This window comes from Equus quagga, chromosome 5, assembly GCF_021613505.1.
Source record: "Equus quagga isolate Etosha38 chromosome 5, UCLA_HA_Equagga_1.0, whole genome shotgun sequence".
Lineage (NCBI taxonomy): Eukaryota > Metazoa > Chordata > Mammalia > Perissodactyla > Equidae > Equus > Equus quagga.
The window spans coordinates 60,631,308-60,653,710 of NC_060271.1; the positions used below are offsets into that span (position 1 = coordinate 60,631,308).

The following is a 22,403-nucleotide window of genomic DNA, read 5'->3' on the forward strand; positions in this document are numbered from 1 at the left end:
AAACTTACGAACAAAGAATCACAAACAGCCAACGAGCCTTTCCCAATAGCACAACCGCTTAGGCTGTGGGCAATCAATTCATTTCCTCGCTTTGCTTTAGCATCTTCTCTTCCCTAGCTGCGGTCAATGGAGCACTCCTAACCACCTTTGGCTTGGCGCCGAATCCAAATTGAAATATGCTCAAATAAACTCATGAAATTCTTCTTCTTCTTCTTCTTCTTCTTCTTCTTCTTCTTCTTCTTTTTTTGCTTGAGGAAGATTCGCCCTGAGCTAACATCTGTGCCAGACTTCCTCTATTTTTTATATGTGAGTCACCTCCATAGGGTGACTGATGAGTGGTGTAGGTCCATGCCTGGGATCTGAACCTGTGAACCCGGCCTACAGAAGAAGAATGTGCCTAACTTAACCACTATGCCAGGGGGCTGGCCCCAAGCTCTTGAAATTTTTAATGTGCCTCAGTTTACCTTTTAACAGCCATGAGTGGCAAGGATAAGATTCTTTGTTGTTTAAAATTGTTTTTAAATTGTGGAAATAAAGCCCAAAGAGCATTGCGTGACCTTTTGGGTCCTGCTGGAGCATGTCTAATCCTGCCCGGGGCATCTGACTCTCCAAGGGAGCGGAACTGAGCAGAGCAACTGATCAGGGCCCAGACGTTTTACAGGCCTGTAAACCTGATAAGATGCAATGATTTCCTCCTCTCTGTGGCAGAGAAGATAACCCCACATGGTGGTTTTACTGCACTGGATCTTTCTCAGTTTCATATCTAACCGAGCAGTCATATCTCGGTGTTCCTTCTCTTTCCACCTTCTCTAAAAACCCCTGTGTTTCTTTCTCTTTTGAATCAGCTTTGTCAGTCTGCTGGTTCCCACAATAAGGACTTCAACAGAACCTTGACACACACTCTGTCTATTCGTAGAAGAAGGATATTTTTAACACATGGAGAATGATGCTTTGTCAATTCAAGCCAGCTGTGCCCAAGTTTGTCTGTAATCTTGGGTCTCTGCTGCCTCAATCTGAAGCCTGAGCCCTCTTTCCTGGCTCCTGGCCCCTCCCTGTCTCTGCCCCATGCCTGCCTTTTCCCTGGGAACCTGGGGTCTGGGCACGTGCTAGAGGGTGGGGTGAGTGGCCCAGAAGATGGCTCTCCTCTGTCTTGATGTGGTCTCCATGTCTCATATCCAGGTGTTAAAATGACTTTTCCTATAAAGTTTAGGCAGACCAAGACCACCTATGCAGGTCACACTAAGGGGCTGGGAACCTGGCTCCAAGACTCACCCCACCAGAGGGCAGAGAAGAGAAAGGTTGGTGAGGCAGAGGAAAGGAATGTCTTTGGCAAGGCTGCTTGGTGTACTGGGGTGTTTTCCCTCCTCCCCACACCCGGAAGACTTCAGTCCTCTGTCTAATTGAGGGCGTCTGGGAAGCCTGTGGGGATCTGGGCGTGTGTCCCTGGAGTATGGGGGATGCGGGGCCAGGTGGGTCTGACCCACACCTGGAGGAGGTCAGGGTGATGGCTGCAGCTGCACTGGCTGGAGGCAGCCAGGGTGAGGGGAGGGAACTGGACACGTGCCCAGCGATGGTCATGGAGGCAGAAGGTCCTTTCTGCAGAGCTCCCTCACACCCTGTGAAGAGGGCTGGGGGAATCCGTCTTCAAAGTTCCATCCCCCTCCCAAAAGACTGCCTGCGGAGGGGCAGTCTCAATAGTTAGGAGATGAGGCTAATGGGCATCGTGAGCAGCCGACAGGAGGTGGCATTGGCCTGGCCCCGGAACCATGTGGGGCACAAAGTGAAAAAGGAATGGACTCACCAGGACCCTGCCCACACTCTGCCTTCCTTCTCCACCCTTAGGCCTGAGACAAGTCGAGGGAGGGGGATCCCCAAGTGAATGAGGGTCTGCAGTAGTGATATTGGGCTGAAAAGGATACCCGAGTATTTGCTAACACCTGAAAGATGACCACAGGATCTGCAGAGAATTTCATCCAAAGGGCAGGGAAGAGCACTTCCACAGAGCGTCCTAGAAGGGTCAGAGGCGATGAGGAAGCGTGTGTCCCCTGGCTTGTTCCATACATTGATGTCAAGTATTTGTGTTTTTAGCAGCCACCCACGTTGTTCCCAGCTGCATCTTGGGGTTCACACCCAGCCTGCTCTTGGCCTCGTTGCTCCCTGAACCCAGGCAGCTCCTCAAACCCCCCACCCCATTCTGAGGACCCCAGAACCAGCATCCACCAGAGCTGGACGGAGCTCAGAGGGAGCCCAGCAAGGCCTTCGTCGGATGAAGGACCTGAGGCACAACAGGCAGATCACACCCTTAGGTGACGCAGACCTGCCGTATCCTCCCTCCCTTTTGAGACAGACAGGGAGACATGCAGAGGGAGCGAGAGAAAGCGCCCATCAGCCTGCAAGTGTACCAGGCAGGTAAAAAGTTTTGAAAAAGGTGCATGAAGCTACCAGACAATAGAGATGCCAGTTTATTGAAACTCCAATGAGCAAGGGCTCCCCTTGACCCTCCCAGCCGCCCTGTGGAGCCGGTGCTATGTCATATGTCCCCACGGGACAGATGAGGGGCCCAGGCTGAGTGTGGTTAGGAGAGATGCTCAAGGTCACCAGCTGGTAGGGTCACGGTCAGCACCCTGGTGACTCCAGACACATCCCTCTGCCACTGGCCCGGCCTGCAGATGTCTCTCTTCAAAGAGAAGCAGCCCAGGGCCTGCCATCTTCAAAGTTCTGTCCTCCCCCAACATGACCGCCTGGAGAGGGACGCCTCAGCAGCAGTAGGCAGCGCTAATGGCATCATGGGCAGAGCCAGACCTCCCTTTCTTCAGAGAAGCTGCCGGTGACCCGGGGCTCCCAGGCCCTGTGGCAGCATCGGCCTGAGTCCCACAGAGGCGCCTGAGTTTGCGTCCCCGCTCTAGACTGCCACCTCCACCTGCTCTCCCTCTGCAAAGCTCGTCACGTCAGAATCCTGTCTTCATCCCTAGAGATTCGTTGCTGCTTTTAAGTGTTTTAAACCGTTATTAGTTGGCCAGTTTGAGATGATTGATTATATGCTCAATTTTATGTTTTATTCTTCTTAAAACGTTACTCATTATTTTGACAAGTAGTTATCACCAGGCTCTGTGCCAGGCACTCAGGACAGGGCAGGGAACAAGATGGGGGACAAGGCCCCCACCCCGGAGAGCGGACAAAGGTCAGGCTTTTCCAGCCCAGCCCCACCCAGCGTTGGCACATTGTCCCTCAGTGTCTATGAGCATCTTTGGGCAGCACAAGAGGCTTTTAGCTTTGGCTAAAAGGCCAACATGTCACATATCTACACTGGCTCATCTTGATGTGTTAGGGGTTAATTTGATATCTCTTTAGGGAGTCATGTGATTTCTTTGGCCTACTTCCCTTCACATCCCTGTAATAACAGGATAGAACAAGATGGCCCGGAGGCCCCAAGTGCTGAGGGTCTCTCCTGTCAGGGTCTGAAGCTTCTAACACCTCTTCCCAGGGCATCCTGCCAAGGAAACACCAAGTCTCCACATGCAGGAGCCCCTCTCCCTGCGCCTGCCTCCTGGTCCCCCAGGCCAAGCCTCCATCTCCCTCCCTCTCAGCCCTTGAGCACCTGCCTTAGGGGGCCGGAGGCTGAGGAGGCAGAGCAGCAGTGGGCCCTGACCTGCTGTGGAGTCACTTCCACACGGGGACCCTCCCCAGGCCTAAGCTTGAGAGCATAGGCTCCAGCGGAGCCCTGTGTCTCTGCCGGGAATTCCAGGTTGGTTGGTTTTTACAGATTTTGAAGGATGGCGATCACTGATTGAGCACTTTATACACATGGGTCTTTCTAGACACTTGCTCCTTTCCTTTAACCCTCTCTGCAGATATTGTATCTGTCTCTGATGGAGGAGAGTGGTCCCCAGCAAGGGAGGGAGGAGGGGAAAGGGCCAAGGCAGTGGGGTCAAGAGTGCACAAAGCCGGTGGGTCGGCCCGAGAGCCTCCGGCTGCTTTTCAGCCTGGCTGTGCCTGAGTCCACGCACCCTGGAGAAGGGACCCTCCTCCCCACCTTCTTTCTCTCCCCAGGCCCATGAGACTGGCAGCCCTGGCTTGGCACTCCCCGCCCGCAGGTCACAGGGCAGGGCTCCAAGCCTGGGGGGGGGGGTCCCTTCCAGTCCTGCTCTCAGGGCCACTGGTCATCCCTGCCCCATTCAAGGTGGGTACAGTTCTGAGCCCCAAACCTTCCCCTTCCTGCACCCTTGTCCCTGGTCCTGCTAAAGCAGTCCTCACCTCGAGCCAGGTTTCCAGAGATGAAACGGAAGAAGAAGCTGATGATGTCGCCCAGATGTTTCTTGCAGCTGTGCTGGCACTCCTGCAGTCTCAGCACAGATCCCCGGGCCGGGTGAGGGGCCTTGCTGCGCCCTGCCATCTCTGGGCCTGGCTTGATCCAAGGGGGCCTGGTTCCTGCCCTCGGTTCTGCCCTACCAGCTGCAGTGCAAGCCTGACACTCAGAGCCTTTCTACAAGGACTTTCCCTCTCTCCCCCTTCTGGTCTGTCTCTCTGTCTCTCAATCTCAGCGCCTCTCCTATCACTTGGTGTTTCAGTCCTTCCCCTCTCTGTTCTCTGTCCCTGCCTCCTGTTCTCTTGGCCTTTCCCAGGACTGCTTGCCCCTCAGCCCTCAGCCCAGAGCCTCCAGGGGCCGGCCAGCGGCCTGCCAGCCCCCCCTGCCAGAGCTGGGCCTCCTGAAGCAGCCCCTACTCCTGTCCCAGGGCCGGCCCCTTCCCCTTGCATCTGGATCTGGCTCCTCAGGACACTGGAGCTCACTCTTCCTGGAGGCAGAAGGCTTCCTGCAGCTTCCTGGGCTGGGGGGGGGGGGGGGGGGGGGGGGGGGGGTGGGCATTGCTCCTGAGCTCCCAGCACCAAGCAGGGAGGTGCCACTGGTGTGATTTTCGGCTGAGGGTGTGATCTCACTGCAAAGGGGCATCCTCCAGGTCCCAGGGCTTCTCTGCGGCCAGAAAAGGAGCAGCCTGGCTCCCACCCAGCCCCCTGCCTAGGAGGCTCTGGGGCCAGGTGCCCTGGGCAAAGCTGGAGTGGGGGAGGGGGTTCTGACCTTTGTCTATCTCTTGACCTTTAGCCTCTGCTCACTGACCATGTCCCCGAGCCCTGTTGTGCCTCTGTAGAGTAGAGAACAGGGAGTTGGGAAGGGGTCCCTCTGATGAGGAGGATAAGGGAAAGCCAAGTGTACGATGGAGAAGGGACTGCTGGCCGCTCCCCTGCCCCTGCGTTTGCACTGTGCACACTCCAGTGCGCACTGGGCAGCTCACCGAGCTCCTTCTGGGCACCAGTGTGTTCAGTCGCTCAGTCATCAAAACAGCCTACGGGGCACGTGAGGCAGAGAACGCCACTTGAGTATTCATTCTCCTGTTTTTTCACCTACAGAATTCAGATTTTGTTGGAGGTGGAAATGGGGCCAGCTTAAAAATCTGCCATTCCCTCACCTTCCTTGCAGTCAGGGTGGCTCAGTGCTGGACAATGAAATGTAGGCATAAATCTTGCAGAGGTTTCTGTAACAGATGTAGTCACTACCGCTTCCTCTTTTTGCCCAATTTCTCTTTCCTCTTGCCTGGAACAAAACCGTGATGGCTGCAGTCAGAGCAACCACCTTGCAACTGTGAGGGAAAGGGTAAAAAACCCAGAGACCCTGACTCTGACATCCCCGAGTTGCTAAACTGGTGGCAGTCACCACCCAGCCCAGATTTCTCACAGAGGAGACACATACTTGTGTCTAAATTAAGCCACTGTCATTTGCAGTTTCTGTTATATGCAAGTGCAGCCAAATCAAAATACTCTCCTCAAGGTGAGAGAAGAGCTGTTGCGCCTTGCAACCCTGACCAGTGAAAGAAGGTGCAGTGTTTGGTGGGCTGTCTCGTGTGCCACAGTTGAGCGCGCTGCTCCAGGCTGCTTCCTGAGCAAAGGCTGTGCAGCAGGTCCAGGCTGCGTGCAAGCAGCTCTGCCTGCTGACCCAGCACATGCAGTGGCACACAGTGTGTCTAAGGCACATTCGGATGCTCTGCAGGGCCTATGGCAGGCCCAACAGGAGCATTCTGTGGTCTCCTCGGGCTTTGAGCAAAGCCACGCTTCTTTTGCAAGGATCACTTCCTCTTTTGAGCTACTGGGCTCTCATGGAGTTGGAATGCCTGGCTGTGGGACACCAGGAGGCCCTAGACCCAAGCTGCTCATCGGGAACTGAGTATCCACCTCTCCCTGGCTGTAAAGGCGCGTGTGTGCAGCACTCCATCACCACATACAGCTGCTGTGCATGAGGGTCGGGGGCTCTAGAAGGCTCAGGTAGGTATAGAAGCTGCTGGCTCCAACCCCCACGGTAACAGCTGCATTGCCACCTTCCCCTCAGCCCACACCTGTGGCCCTGTGGGGAGTCCCTAAGACCTCCTTCTTGAGGAGGACAAGCGTTCAAACACAATTTATAGACAGAGCTGCAAGAAATCTTGGCACCGACTCTGAGCTGACATGGCAGCCCACCTGGGGGAAGGATGGTGGGGAAGGGAAGCCTTCCTGGTGGGCAGCACATTGAGAAGATCTTGCCCACGTTGCCTGGAAGGAGAGACAGCCTGAGGCACAAGTTTACATGGACTCTCGGGTGGTTGCTACCATTTGTTCAGGGATCAGGGAGGTGGAGGGAACAAACCTGGAGGAGAGGAGACTAGGAGGTGTGAGAATGTCACTGTCCTTTGTGGATGCTCCCCAAAGGGCACCCAGGCCTGGGGAGGTGCTCAGAAGTCAGGTGGACAAGAAGGCCTGTCTGTGTACGTCAGTCAGCTGGTACTCCTGGCTGCTCGGCACTGTCCAGGAACAAAGTGCCGTGTGGACTGAGATTATTAATGGGTTCAATAAAAGAACTTCCCCTGACTGGGCTGATCTGGCTACAGCTGCTGTTGAGCGCCCAGTTTGCCAGCAGGGTGACCAGCCAGCCACCAGGTGGCAGGTCTGCTACATTGTATTTCTTCCATCTCTCTGGAATTGACACTCATTCTGGATATGGACCTTCCTTCCTGATTGCCCTGCTTCTGCCAACACCACCACCCATTACGCTGTCCCACACATCATTGCTGCTGACCAAGGGACTCATTCGACAACAAAGAAGTGTGCCCAAAGGCCGATGCCTACAAGACCCTCTGGCCTCACCCTGTTCCCCATGCCCAGAAGCAGCTGGCAGTGGAAGAGCCTACGGCAGAGTGATTCCAGCACCAGCTGTGAGATTCAGGCACTGTCCTGCCGGATGCTGGACGTACCACTGAATACGCTGCTTCCCGGTCCAGCCAGAATAATGGCTCCAGGAACCAAGGGAAGTGGTGGCAGTGGACCCTCACACCACCCCACAACCAGCCCCTCACAGCATTTTTGCTGCTCATCTCCAATACTTTGGGCTCAAGATTAGAGGTTTTAGATCCCACAAGAAGAATGCTTCCCCAAGGGGGAGACACCAGTGGGTCTGCTGAACTGGAAGCTGAGACTGTGCCTAGACGTGTTGGGCTCCTCATACCACGCAGACCAGCTGACATAAAATGGGGTTGGCTGCGGTGAATGATTCTGATGATCCAGGAGAGAAGGTGTTACAGCTACACAGGGCTGGGGATGGGTACTACATCTCAAATCAGTCAGTTCTCCAGGGAATCTATTAATATTGCCAAATACAGTGACAAAAGTTAGTGAAGGATTATAGGCAGGACGACTGAGGACTCAGATCCCTCAGAATTGACAGTTTGGATCCCTCCACCATGGACTGTTAGTTGAGGCTCCTGCAGAAGATTAAAGACGGCCACAAATTTCACACCACAGCTCCACAGAAGGTAGAGTCTATGCCCCCTCCCCTCGAATCTGGGCTGAGCCAGCGACTTTTTTTGACTGACAGTGTGCAGTGCAAGTGATGCTGTGTAGGCTCTGGAGTCCAGGCCTCAAGAACTGCCTGGAACCATGCCCCCTCCACTGGCAGTCAGCCATCTTGGACACTGAGACCCTCATGTCGTGAGGAAACCCAAGCAGCCCTGTGGAGCGAGACAGGCCCTGAGGCACCAGATCTGTGAGTGGAATCTTCTTGGACCGTCCTGCCCAGCCACCAGCTAAACAAAGGGACGTGAATAATCACAACTGGTGCCACGTGAAATAGAAGGACCGTCCAGGGGAGGCCTGCCCAAATGCCTGACACAGAGAATTGCAAAAGACAAAATGGTGGTTATCTGAAGCCACTTCATTTGGGGGTATTTTGTTAGGTAACAAAAGGTGACCGAAGCATCCCCCTCTCAACTTGGGGGGTTGGACTCAGCACACTCTCTCCAGAGAAATCCTCTTCACATATCATCACCCCCCAGACTCCAACCATTCAGTTTTTTAGATTTCTGATGAGGGCAAAAGCTTCAGGAGCCACGGGACCAGTGTTCAGATAAACCCCAGAAAACTGGAATCTGATCTGGCATCTCACTTTAAAACAAGATGTCGAGGGCATCTTGGTGCTTCAAACACATTAAAATTCTGGTAGCATGCATTTATATATCCTTATATATTACAGACAAATTAATTTACCTTTTTGTCCTCAGCCCTCTCTGCTATCACTTTTATCAGGGCTGCTGGTGACATTGTGGTTTTATGTGGGATTGACAGAACCCCAGGAGAAGTGAGTACGCAGAGATGGATGCAGTGGCTGATAAGAATTTGGGGGAGGGGGTGGGCTGTGTCTGTTTCTTGGGGAATGGTTGCCTTGTGTCACATGGGGGCGTGTGGCTGCTGCTCCAGTGTTCCTAATGGAACAGCCTGGGATGGGGGGGTGTTTCCCATAGTGACAGGCAGGGCCCTGGTTTGTCACCACCTGGCCCCCTTCTCGGGTCTTCCAGAGTTTCTACGAACTTCCTAACATCATGGAGTAAATGCCTCTGCTTGAACCAGCCAGCCTGGAAGCAGTTGTCCGCTGCCAGGACCCCAGGTTATTTGGTGGCTGGTATTATTATTCTGGTTTTGCAGTTGAAGAAGCTGAGTCTCACAGCCCTGGTGGGGAGCCAGACTTGAGAAGCAGGTCTGTCCAGTCGGTGGCTCAGCCATGCCCCCGGAGAGGCATCCTGGCCTCCTGACAGGAAGGACTTTCAGATGCCGGGGAGACGCACAGAGCAGGTCAGACTCCAGCCTCTGGGTCACTGAGGACAGACCCCTGACTGTCGAAGGGGGATGCATTTATCAGCCAAGGATGGGCACTCCTCCTGGGTGGGGTGGGGCCGCACCGGCAGCCCTGTGCTCCCCACTCCTGGGCATGTCTATCTTAGAGGCCACTGCTGCTGACCAGCTCCCGACTCCAAACTGGAGCCTTCACAGCCCAGGAGTGATGGCCAGGGCACAACGGCATCTGGTCCAGCCCTTGCCATCGTGACTCCCGGCCCCTGAGTTCCAGCCACCCCCTGATGAGGTTGCCTGAGCCTCGGGGGCACCTGTGCCCTTTACTGGGCCTGGGCCTTGGCTTCTGCTCCCAGCTGTCCCAGAAATCTGTCTGTCTCTCTGTCCTGATTCTGCTGAATGGAAAAACCCCAACAACAAGGGTGCAGTGACTTGGCGTCCCGCCCGCCTTCCGCAGGCGCCCGCTGCTGGGGACACGCACTGGGCCTCGCTGAGCACGGCGACAGAGCTGCGCTCCATGGCACCGATTGTCCTCTGCATCCAGAGCCCATGGAGGCTCCTGAAGGAGCAGAGGCGCCTCATCCGCCCGGTTTAGCATTTCACGTGTGCACAAAGCCCTCAGTGTGACCGTGCTGACAGTGTCATCCTGGAGGGACTGACGCCTGGGAGCTGTGCCCGTGGAGACAAGTGGTACACTGGGGTCCCGGCTCCTCAGTCTGTGAGGGTGGCTGCTGTCTCCACAGAGGCCAGGTCCCTGGGCTCCGTCTTCCCTCAGCTCTCCGAGAGAAGAGACAAGGAAGACACACATCAGGGTGGGTGCCCTGCCCAGAGCACGTGGAGGAAGCTCCAGGTCAGAGTGGTGGCTCGGCCCCTAACACCCGTGTGACCTGCTGAGTCAAGTGACCTCCCTGAGCTTCAGTCAACTCTTCAGTGGTCTGCTCTGCCTTCCTCACCCGACTAGACAGGACCTCACTTTCCTGTGCTTCACGGATCCCCCTGGGGCCTGGCATGGTGTCTGGGAAACACGTGCACCCAGGGGAATGCACCAGGCTGGGCGGGGTGGTTGAGGATGTCCTGGGCCCCACTCCCTGTTTCTCCCACCCCCACAACTGCATGGCTGTGACAAGTCTTCAGCAAATGCGTCCGACAGCTTGGTTGGGAGGAGCTGAGTGTGAAGAGCCCTGCCCATGTCCCTGAAGGTGGGACATCATGGGCTGCTGCCAAGAAAGCCCTGGGGCATAGCCCCGTAGGGCCTTTGAGCCTAGAGTGTGGAGAAGCTGTCAGTCAGAGCAGACCAGAGCCCGTCAGGCGCACGCGCCTGGCCACACCAGAGCGCCACGGCTCACGTCTGCTCTCAGTTTCTACCCTGATGGAAGATTGATCGTTTTTACCTTGCGGCAGAACAAACAGCACAGTGAAGATGCGTCTTTCCTGGTTAAGCTGTTTGCATGCACTGTAGTGACTTTTTAATGCTGCTGCCACCTGCAGTACCTGTCCCCTCCTCCCGCTGCCCTGCCAAGTTGGGGAGTGACCCACATATGTATTCACGTGCACTAGCTCCTCTGTGGGAGGCGCTGTGGGAAAGGGAAGGGTGGGAACCAATGTCAGCCAGGGTGACTAAGCAGCCCAGATGGGCAGGGGCTCTGGGGGAAACACAAGGGAGGGGCTGGAATGTGTTGGGAGCCCCCTGGAGTGTGGTTGTGGGTAAAAGACAGGGACCTGGCATGCGGCCACCACTGTCCCTTGTTCACACAGGCATGACCCCCTGGGGATGGCTGCTAAAGCCCTGGTCCCTCAGGCCGTCCCCTCCACACCCCACCCCCATCGAGCCTGGGAGGCTGGGCCCTGACTGTGCTCATCCTCCAGTAAGGGGACCCAGGCTCCCTGGCACTCACACAGGGAGTGTCTGAGACAACAAACAAGACACGGCTGTCAGGGCCCAAGTCTGCACCTTTTCCTTAAAGTCACAGAGGCAGACTCTGGCGCACACCTTGTGTGTGTGATCACACGGGTATGAGTATGTGAGCATGTGCAGTGTGTGTGCCTGCATGTGGCATATACACCTGTGTGTGATGTGTGTGTGTGCACTCACATGTGCATGGTGGCTAGATGTGCACACGTGTGTGCACATGTGTGAGTATGTGGTGTGTGTGAGAATATGGGGGCTGCACGAGGTCGCCTCTGCATCTCCTGCTGTGTCACACTCAGCAAACACCAAAAACGTCAACAGCAAGTGCAGGGCAGCCATTTCCCTCAGTTCCTCATGGACACCCAGAATGCCACCAAGGTCAAGAGTCAGCACCAGCTCCTGGGGTGCACTGGGCAGGACTGAGGAGGGGTCTGGGCCCCCCTCACCAGGCCCCTGCACATGTTTTCCCCATCTTCAAATGTGCCAGCTGCTCTTCGTACAGAGGACTTAGAAAGGATGAGTGAGCTGCCCGAGGTCACCCAGCCGGTGAGGTGATGGAGCGAGCCTGGCCTGTCAGGCTCTAGCCTCCCAGCTGGGAAAACCCTAGCATGATCCCAATCCTCTGTTCCCCCCACCACGGGTCCTGTCTTGAGCTGAATGCCCTGCGTGGAGCAGGCGCTCAGTGAATGGGGAAGGGTGTGAATGAATGGAGGTACATGTCCCAACAGAGGCAGCGGTGATGTGGTCCAGGCTGGGTTCCCAGAGTGGTGCCTGAGCCATCAGATAGGACAGAGCTCAGAACAGGTCCCCGCCCTCATCCCAGCCAGCCGCATCGCCTACCTGAGCCCTGTGGGGCTGCGCTGGACAGGATCCACTTGACCAGGCAGCACCGCATCAGGGCCTGGCGGGTGAGCCGTGGCCTCTGCCACTTGACGCCCTCCTTCTTGCTTAGCGGCGTGCGCCCAGGGTCCCCCAGGAGACTGCCATCCGACACCTTCATCACCTCCTGCAGCAGGAACAGGCAGAGCAGCCCTGAGCCTTTGCTCACAGTGAGGTCCTCCAGGTTGTCCCCAGACCAGCCCCGACCACCTGGGCAGGACCATCCTTAATCCATCCGAGGTCTTGTCTTCCAGGGGTGCATGCTAGGAGCCCCCAGTCCTGGCTGGACAATTCCCAGGGCTCTGTTGTCCTTTGTACAGGTGATCTCCCGCCCAATCTCTCACCAGCCCCACTTTCTCTCCAAGAGCCCCTGGTCACTGCATGGCAAGGGCCACATTGCAGGCACAGACACTGTCCACTAGAAAAGCAGCCCCAGTGCCCCAAGGTGGAGGGATGGGTTGACAAGGATGTTCAAGGCTACTCTGAGGCTCCATGTACACTGGGCCCCCCTACCCCAACCACCACATGCTCTCCTCCAACCAAACTCTGTGAACACGCCTCTCTCCCCACGTCTCTGCTCTTCCCCAGGCTGTGCAGGGGCCCCTGTGTAGCCCAGTGAGCACTGCTTATGCTTTTGGATCCAGCCAGCAAGTCACCTCTCCCGTGAAGCCTTCCTGGCTTCCATGGCTGAGGGAGTTGGGTCTATCCTTGTGTCCATAGTTCTGCAACAGCACGGATTGCACAGGGGTTACTCGCTGAAGGAGCTCCTGACTGAGACCGGGCCTATGGGTTCCCCGACTCTGCACCCAGGTCTAGTACCCAATGGGGCCCTGGAAGGAGGGAGCTGAAGGTCCAGGCTTGCTCATCAAACCCCCGACCCTGGCATGGGCCTGGTTGTCAGAGCTGGACGGTCCCTTAGAGATCACCATCCAAACGCCTCACTTGACTGAAGCCCAGAGAGGGGAGCCAGTCCGCACAGGATCACACAGCAATGTTGGGCTTCCTCACTTCACTCCAGTGCCCTCAATCTCTTTTCACCGGAGGCAAGCCGAGGCTGCATGAAAGGCTGAGTGACCTCCTCCGGAAGGGGACACACTGATGGAACCCACTACTCTAAACTGGGCGATGATGGAAAGAAACAGCACGAACTACTGACTGGAGGAACCTTGGAGGAGGGAGCCCTGGTGGGTTACTAAGAGATGCTGGGACGTGAGCTCCCGTCAGTGTGGATCGCAAAGGACAGCCGGGGTCACAGCGGAGGCCCCAGAGCAGTGAGCTTTGTTTTCCTACAGCAAAATTTCGAGCACCCCTCATCCTGGCTCCCAATCTGTCCCCTGTCCTCAGTGTCCACGCTGGCGGCAGGGCGGCCCCTCACGGGCGAGGTCTCGGGGAGGATCACAGGCAGCAGACTGCAGTGGCCACAGTGGCCCCTCTGGGCATCTGCGGAGTCTAGTTTTCTGCCCTTGTGCCATCAGCACGGCTGTGCCATAGTATGGCCAGGCCCACTGGGTCTCCGCCACGGGCAGCCCCCAGCTTCGCTCTATCCCAGACGCACTGCCTGAGTTCCAGCTGTGGGAGGAAGCAGCACCCCCGTGTGGGTGCTGGTTCTGACTGGTTGGGTTGGTTGGCCAGGATGATGGCCACCGGGGTGGCAGGTTGGAGATGTCTTTCCAAGGTTGTGGGGTTTCATGTGTGCGACATTTGTGCGGTCCTGAAAAGTATATGGTTGTCGGAAGTAAACAACAAACAGATGTGCAATCGGGCGAGTTCTGCAGATTCAGAGCCCCAAACACAGCCCCTGCATAGGTCAGGTTCTCAGGTGCAAGGCGTGGAGACTGACCCAGGTTGATGCCAACCGAACTGACGAGGACTCAGCAATGGGGAGCCCAGGCCGGTCACAGCCTCTCCTCCGGGAAGGACAGAGGGCCAGGCTAGGAAGACAGACCAGGGCAAAGGGCAGGGGGCTGGACAGCCAGACCTCAGCCACGGTCACCCCACAGAAGAGGCTGACGAGAGCACCTCTGCTGCTGAATATCACCCGCCCTGCTACCGGCCCTGCCATTCCCGGGGCACTGGGCCTGGGACCCCCAGAGGCCTCACAGCCCTGCTGCCCCTTGAACCTGGAGGCTGCTGCTGGGGCTGTCTCAGTTGAGTCACTAGCTCCAGCCTCAAGGTCAAGAGTGGAGGAGTCAGATTGTCCCACCCAGGTCGTCTGCCTAATCCCCAGCTGCAAGGGGCGCCGGGAGAGCAAGTGTTTGGCCTTTTAGGCTCTTTCATGCCCTTGGTAGGGGCTTTCCTGAACACATGGAGTCAGAAAAGCCCTACAAATGTCCCCTAAACTGTGGAGTTTGCACAAATGCCCGGGTGGGACAAGCTGTCTGGGGCATCCTGCAGGCTCCAGGTAGGCAGGAGGAGCTTCCAGGTACTGAGGTGGCTCACGGCCCCATGAGGCCTGTCTGCGTTTGGGGCAAGGCAGTTGGCCTGTTGGTCAGCTTTTGGTGAAGTGGCTGCCTAGACAGGGCGATGTCCAAGCCCCTTATCCTGATTTTTGGGGCCTTCCCCCGCCAGGTCCCGCTGCTGGTACCCCCTTTCATAGTCATCACCCCTGAGCCACCTCCCAAACACACACCCTCAGCAACACCCCCACGTTCCTCCCCTTCTCCAAGGGTCACCCTGGCAATGAGGGATGTCGGCGATGCCCAGAGCTGCAGTAAGGGTGGGCGCTCACCATCCCTATGGGGCAGAGAGGGGGCGAGTAGGGGTGGGAAGTGGTCCCAGGGTGCCAGGGATGCTGAGGGAGGACCCCTAGACATACATGCTCACACACACGCATACACACACATGCACACACATACAGACACATGCACATGTGCACACAGGTCCCGCCCAGGCCATCAGAGAGGCACTGTCTCCATTATTAATGATCTTATTCAGGAGAGAATTGGCCTCAATGAATAAAGTCTTTATTTTGGTCCAGGAGGGGCTTAGGGGGTTGACAGGCAGCTGGTGCTCCATTATTTCATGAGTTCTTTGCTGTAGGCTCTGCATTTGGGCTTAGTGGAGAGGTCAGAAGGAGAAACTGAGGCCAGCCTCAGAGCCTCTGGTAGGAGCCATGTGATGGGACTTCTCCATCTCGGAACAGTGCTGGTGCTGGCTGACAGGGGCTGCCCTTGCAGAGCCCATGGCTAGTCGGGGGCATTCTGTCTTGCAGCCTGGGCCTGGGCTGATGTGGGAGACACCCAGCTGGTGAGCCTGGGTTCTATTCTCCTGGGAAGGCAGGGCTGAGAGCTCCCTTCGTGCATTCTATTCTGGGCTTTAATGTCATCTCATCGTCAAGATGACCCCACAAAGTCGGCAACACTGCCCCCATTTTAAAGATGAAGAAACTAAGTCCTAGAGAAGTTTGGGGGCATGCCGGGGCCACACTGTACTGTGGTCTTCTAGCCACGGGCTGTGCTGCTTGGCCCCTGGAGAGCCTGGGAAGTTGGGAAGGGGTTGCCAAGGCCCCTAACCATGTCAGAGTAACAGTTTACAAATGTCCTGAGCCCTCCTGGGCCAAGGAGCCCCAGCAAGTGTGTTCTCCCTGGGAGAGAGAATCGGCCAGGAGGGGGGTCTTCCACCTGGCTGAGGGCCAGGACCCCACCTGTGAGCCCCAGAGGCAGGGCCTGTAATGGCCTCCCCCTGTGAAGTGGGTTGGGGGGTCCTTACAGTGGGGAGAGGAGGGGCCCACAGTGGCCCAGACTGGGCAGGGCCACATCACCACCAGGCAGGTGAGGCCTATAGGCTGGGCCCATCAGACCGTGGTGGATGGCGGGAGGAGAGAGGAGTGACTGCTGGGTCATCTCATGAATATTTGACACTTGTCTGTCTGGGAGAGGGTCTGACTGGGCTGTCAGGGAGTGTTAGTAACGACTCCAGGCTCCCTCCTCCTGACTTGGGAGGATCTTGGTTGCTGAAGGGTGGGAGCCCTGAGATGTGACACACCAACCCCTCACCCCACAGCGCCTCTGCACTAGGAGGTGACGGAGTCGAGGGGAGCCGGGTCAGTGAGGAGGCGCCAGCATAAATTAAATCCCCTCTCACCCCTGCTTGGAACTGCTGGTGGCTTCCGCTGCATTTCCAATAAAACCCCAGGGCCTTGACGGGCCTGCAAAGCCCCATTGGGGCAAGCCCTGTCTGACCCTGGCCGGCCTGTGTCATCCGTCCACTGCCCCTCACTGGGTTCTGCACACACCACATGCCCTCCTGGCTTTTTCCCCGCAGCACCATCTTCGCAACTATGGCTCCCTACTCCTGCACACTCCCCCCTCCCCCCTCCTGCACACTCCCCCCTCCCCCCTCCTGCACACTTCCCCCTCCCTCCACATGCACACTTCCCCCTCCCCCCTCCTGCATACTTCTCCCCCTGGATGTTCAAGGCTGACTCCTCCCTCCCAGGCCTCCTCCAGGTCAGGTGCTGGGAGGCCCCCTGCCCTGAGGCTCTATCAGGTTGCCCTCCTTCACCCGTGTCAGCACCTGCTGTGCTTCAGAGCACGTATGGCTTCTGAGCCTGTTTATTTGTTTCCTGCTCCATTTCTGTCTCTTGCCCCCAGAGCGTCAGCTCTGAGAGCTGGCCCTGGCCAGTTGTGTGAACTCCTCTTCCCCATCGCAGGGCCCGACACTGGAGAGGCCTTCGCTTCCAAAACTTAGCAGTAAGAGAACAAACTATCCAGTTAGAAAATGGGCAAAAGGCACGCACTGACGTTCCACCCAAGAGGATCTACAGTTGGCAAATAGGTACGTGAAAAGATCTTCAGCGTCGTTAGCCATCAGCAAAACACCAATTCAAACCATAATGAGATATCACTATCTGCCTATCTGAAGAGCTGAAATCGAAACCAGTGACAGCATCAGATGCTGGCAATGATGCAGAGAAGCCATTCCGCTTATCCACTGCTGGTGGGAACACAAAAGGCTTTGGCCACTCTGGAGAATGGTTTGGCAGCTTCTTAAAAAACTAAAAAAGCAGCCACCACCCCATCTGGCGATTGCACTCTTGAGCATTTATCCCAACATCTGCGCACAGCTGTTCACAGCAGCTTTATTTGTGATAGCCCTAAGCTGCAGGCATCCCAGACGTCCATCCGTGGATGACTGGTTAAACAAACCGATACATCCACACAATGGAATACTACACAGCAGTCAAAAGGAGCGATTGGTGCACACAGCAGACTGGATGACTCTCCAGAGAATTACGTCAACCTCAAAAAGGCACATACACTATGATTCTATTTATGTAACGTTTCAAAACCACACAATTTTAGAAATGGAACAGATTAGTGGGCCAGGGCTTAAGGATGGGAGGAGAGACAGGAGGGGGGAATGGAAGTGTGGCAATAAAAGGGCAACCAGAGGGGTCCTTGTGGGAATAGAAGTGTTCTGTACCCACACAGACCCACACGTGTGATAAAATTATACAGTACTAAACACACACACACCACACACACAGACAAGTGCATGTAACACTGGAGAAATCTGAATAAGATCATGGACTGTAACACTCTCAACACCCTAGGTGTGATCTTGTACAATAGTTTTATTTTTTCTGCCTTTTCTCCCCAAATCCCCCCAGTACATAGTTGCATATAGTGGGTCCTTCTAGTTGTGGTATGTGGGACTCTGCCTCAGCATGGCCTGATGAGCGGTGCCATGTCTGCGCCTAGGATTGAACCGGTGAAACCCTGGGCCACCGAAGCAGTGTGCGAGAACTTAACCACTCAGCCACTGGGCCGGTCCCTTTTATATGATAATTTTGCAAGATGCTACCAATAGGGAAACTGGGTAAAGTGTACACAGGATCTCTCTGTGTTATTTCTTACAAGTCCGTGAGAATCTACAATGATCTCAATAAAGTTTTAATGAAAAAATACCATCATGGGGCCGGCCCCGTGGCTGAGTGGTTAAGTTCACATCCTCCGCTTCGGTGGCCCAGGGCTTTGCTGGTTTGGATCCTGGGCGCGGACACGGCACTGCTCATCAAGCCATGCTGAGGCGGCATCCCACATGCCACAACTAGAAGGACCCACAACTAAAACATGCAACTATGTACTAGGAGGATTTGGGGAGAAAAAGCAGAAAAAGAAAAAGAACAGTGGCAACAGTTGTTAGCTCAGGTGCCAATCTTTAAACAGAAAAAAAAAAACCCCATCATACGCACAAAAAAGAGTATTAAAAAATACACAGACGCACACAAAGCCCCCAGTAAATATTCACAAATGACTGGGTGAAAGACCCCTGATGCTCTTCCTAATTCAACTGAGAATTTCTCTCCTCCTGCTCCTGCTTGCTGCTGGCACCATTTTAGCACGGAAAGTTAAAGTTGGATGGAGTGGTCCCTCTGTCCTCCATGGGCCTCAGGTGATGGTCAGGGTTGGGTGGCAGAGACTAATGAAGCCAGGAGATCTGGGCCCTGAGGTTACAGAGTCCCCAGTGGCACATCTGGCAGTGTGATGGTTCCGGGACAGGTCCCAGAAACAGCCCTAGGCTGACCCCGGGCACCTGCAGCCTCCTCTGAGGTTCACCAAGTTCTGCAGAACCGTTTCCTGACACTCACCCCGGAGCAGAGACTTTTGACTTTAGCCCAGCCAGGTGGGCTAGGGGCAGGTCTCAGCTCCCTTCCAAGTCCCCGGGCCTGTGGGGAGTGGGGGAGAGGCAGAAAGGGCGCCACGCTGGCGATGCCCCTACTGTGTGCCAGGTGCCGGGTTAGCTGTTTGCAGAGGTTGTCTTCTGTAATGCTCACACCAACCTTTCGAGGTTCCTTAGACCTACCCTGTAATAGGTTCCTTCTCTCGCCCTCTTACCAAGCTCCCCGGGCCCTGTGCTGTGTGTTCTCACTCGCTCAAGGTCAACGAGGAGTCAACCCAACTGGCTCCACTTCAGGTGTGTCCTGGGGGCTTTGGCTGGAGGTCAGTGGCTCCAGGGAGCGCGGCTGTGCCACTGGGCTCCTGGGAGATGCTCCTCCCTGTCCAGGAGAGGACTTAGACTGGGTGCCCAGAGCGCCCCTCTAACTCCAGAACTGTCCTCTCTTACAAAGATGGAGCGTGGCCTCAGCAGGCAGCCTGGGGCGGGGAGTGTGGGGAGGGGACTCCACGCTGCTGTTTCTCTCTCCTGGCATATTATGGTGACCTTCTGCCTCAGTGACTGTCCCCTGGCTTTCCATTTACAGTAATGATTTAAAGACTCTCCTTTAAATGAATTTATTAAAATTTTAAAACAGGAGTTAATTTAAAGAAAAAATAAAACACAATAGCACAGTTTGCAACAGATAAGGCAAAATCAAGGAAGGCAGAGTACAAACCCCTGGAAAACTCGAAAGCCAAGGGGCCCACTCAACACCGCAGGGCTGACCCCCCAGGTCCGAGCTGTCCCAGGCAGCAGCCGCTTGCTGTGCGTGACTCTGGACCATGAAATGTGGCTGTCCAAATGGACATGAGACGTCAGTGCAAGCACACGCTGGATTTCAAATCCTTACTTACTAGAACGTGAAATAACTCATGAGTTTTTTTGATAATACTGATTATACATTGAAACAATAATATTTACATTGGGTTAAATAAAATGTATTACTAAATAAAATGTATTATTATCATTTTTATTACTTTTTTTTAATGTGCCTACCTGAACATTTAAAATGACACCTATGGCACACATTACATTTCTGTTGGCTAGCATTGTTCTAGATGGTTCTGGGACCTGCCAATCACATGGTTTGGGGCAGCTTCTTCCTGCCAGGGCACACCCTGACCCCAGCTCCTCTCCCCACCCAAGTCCCAGCTGGGTGTGGTCAGAGTTGTTTCAGAAAGGTGGCCCGATGCGGTGTTGGGGAGAATTCGGCGTCAATGGGGCAGGAGGCCAATTTGGGGTGCTGCTCAAGTCCAGGGGACGAAGGGGAGGTTGAGTCAGGTCCAGGCAGTGGGATGGATGGTGGAGACAATAGTGTGACGGGTGTTTAGGATCTGCTGTGGATGTGGATAGTGATGGAGGGGTCGAGGGGACTCCTCAGAAACTGTGACACCAGTCACCATGAATATGTAGGAAGCAGAAAGACCCCTGTGCCTCTACCTCCCTTGGAACATGGTCCAGACTCTCCACTAGGGGCACCATCATTTGGGAGTTTTCACACCTTAGAGAGAGGCCAGATCCTTTTAGACAAACCACAGGACCTGAACTGGAACATCCCACCTCATGGCTCTGCACCCCCCACAGGCCTCCTGAAAGGCCACTCGCTCACAGGGCAGCTGTCCCTGCTGACTGCCACATGCCCAGTGGGCAGAGCTTTGTCCTTCAGGGGCCCATCTGCTCAGGCTGTTGGGGCCGCACCGAGACAAGACCTTTGAGCAGCTAGTGCAGTCTCTGTGGTTCTCGTCAGCGGGACTCCAGAGAACCTGAAAGAGCAGCCCAGAGAAGGCTGGCGGAGGTCACCTGCAGGCACAGCAGCCTGTCGAGGGTGGAGGTATGTGGCTGAAGGCCATGGAGGGTCTGGGCAAACCAGAGGTAAAACACCCAAACTCCCTTCCCCAGAGGTAATGTCATGTGAGTCAATGCATATGCAAAAGGCACAGTTAACTTTCCCCTAATGTTTACAGACATTTATGGATAAAAAACAGCATGAGTAGCTTTGTGAGGGCCACCAGGACCCCTCAGATACTGGTTCAGAAGGCGCATTTAACTGGGGTGGGGGGATTTCAGGCAGGGTAATGTTATTTCGGGCAGCTGAGTACAGTGGGAAGAGGTCTGAGGTCAGCCAGATGGGGACTTGAATCCCGGGCCCTCACCTCCTGGCTGGGCATCCCTTGATGAAGTACTTGACCACTCTGAACCTCAGTTTCCTCATCTGTAAAATGGGGGTAATGGTATGTCTTCACAGGCCTATGGGGAAGGTGATGTATACAAAGCCCCCAGCAGGAGTGATTTTCACTGTTCTCCACCCTTCTGCTGTGGAGGGAGGGTCTGGCTGTCTATGCAAAGGGCAAGGCCCAGCCCATGGCCCAGTGGCGTCTGGTAGGGAGGTCCAACTCACTCTGCTGAGCTGGCTGCACACCAGCATCCCCTGGGAGATTTCCCCACATCTGCCTGCCCAGGGGCTGTGTATCTGATTCAGTGGGGCCTGTGCTGCTCTATTTTTAAGGAGCCCCTCAGTGGATCCAAAAGTGCAGCTGAGGTTTAGAGTGCTTATCCCACCAGATAGGAGATTCTGGACCTCGTCTGTGGGAGGAAGGGGTCTCTGGGTTTTCAACCTCCCTCCCTCCCAGGAGGGTTGCTTGGAGGCCAGAACCTGGGCCAGCCAGAGACAGCAGGCCTGCTCAGATGTGGGGCTACCTGTCTCACCCCCTAATCCATGGGCACTGCTGCAGTGCAGGCTGGCTCACTGAGCACCCACTCTTTATCACTTGCTCTATTTCCATCACTGAGGACAGATGGCAGGAAGTGGCGGTGGGCGTCACGTCGTGCAGGCCCCGAGGATTTGGAACGGGGAGGCTCTTGGGAGCCTCGATTCTCCAACCACCCCTGGATACCCACCGATGAGGGCCAGGCAGCTCGCCTTGTGAGGGGGGAGCTGAGACTGTCATGGGCCCCTGTAGACACTTGCATGCACGCGTGCACACACACACACACACACACACACACACACACGGCGTGGACGAGTCCCTCTCAGAGCCCTGGAGCAGGAGAGGGGAGAGCAGGTTGTTCCTGCCCTGCCTCTGATGGCTGCTACCTCGGCCAGGACAAAAGCTCCCTGACTGCTCCTTGCTGCCCAGGCAATGAGGGCGTCTCATCATCCAGGGGTCGACCCGAGCTGCTCATTGACAACATTCTCCTGTCAGGATGCCCTTCCCAGGCTCTCAGTAATCAGAAAATGACAACATTGACATCTTGTCATTTATGGAGCTCTCGCTCTGTGCCAAGGGCTGTGCTAAGTGGGTTGTTGGAGGATCTCATTTGTCTAGGAGGTCCATGATATTTCCCTAGGAAAATGAGGAGACCACTGCACAGAGGAGCTAAATAACTTATCTGAGGACACACAGCTAACGCGTGAAGGGGCTGGGACTGAGCCCAGATCCGCCTGAGGCAGAGCCAGGTTAACAGCTGACGAGGTACAGCCACGTTCCCTCCCCAGGCCACCTTCCTCTCCAGGCCTCTCCCTGCTGAAGGCCCCCAGTGGCAGGGATGGGCGCTGTGATAGGCCACGGGCATGTCTGTGCCTGTGGGGCAGGGTAGGGAATCTGCATCATGGCACTTTCGGTGGTGGCCCCAACCCCCACTGATCGGCACAGGGCCCCCACCTCAGCTAGAACTCGGCTCTGGGGTCACCGCCCAGAGTGCCCATCATGAGAGAGGATCTTAAAACAGGGCCAGGCCAGGCTGGGCACAGGGGCACGGCACCCACAACAGGAGGACTCTGATGCGCCTCTTGCCTGCCCTGGAGGTGCCCGAG

General features: G+C 55.6%; 1 protein-coding gene across 8 annotated transcripts in view; it reads right to left on the reverse strand.

Annotated features, from left to right (window-relative positions):
- KCNIP3 (potassium voltage-gated channel interacting protein 3) overlaps window positions 1-22,403 on the reverse strand; it is a 90,750-nt gene that overhangs the window by 64,395 nt on the left and 3,952 nt on the right. For all 8 annotated transcript variants that reach the window (XM_046659989.1, XM_046659986.1, XM_046659983.1 and 5 more), the window contains exon 2: window positions 11,891-12,056. In XM_046659989.1, the coding sequence (XP_046515945.1) occupies window positions 11,891-12,056 (166 nt within the window). The remainder of the gene's footprint in view (window positions 1-11,890; window positions 12,057-22,403) is intronic.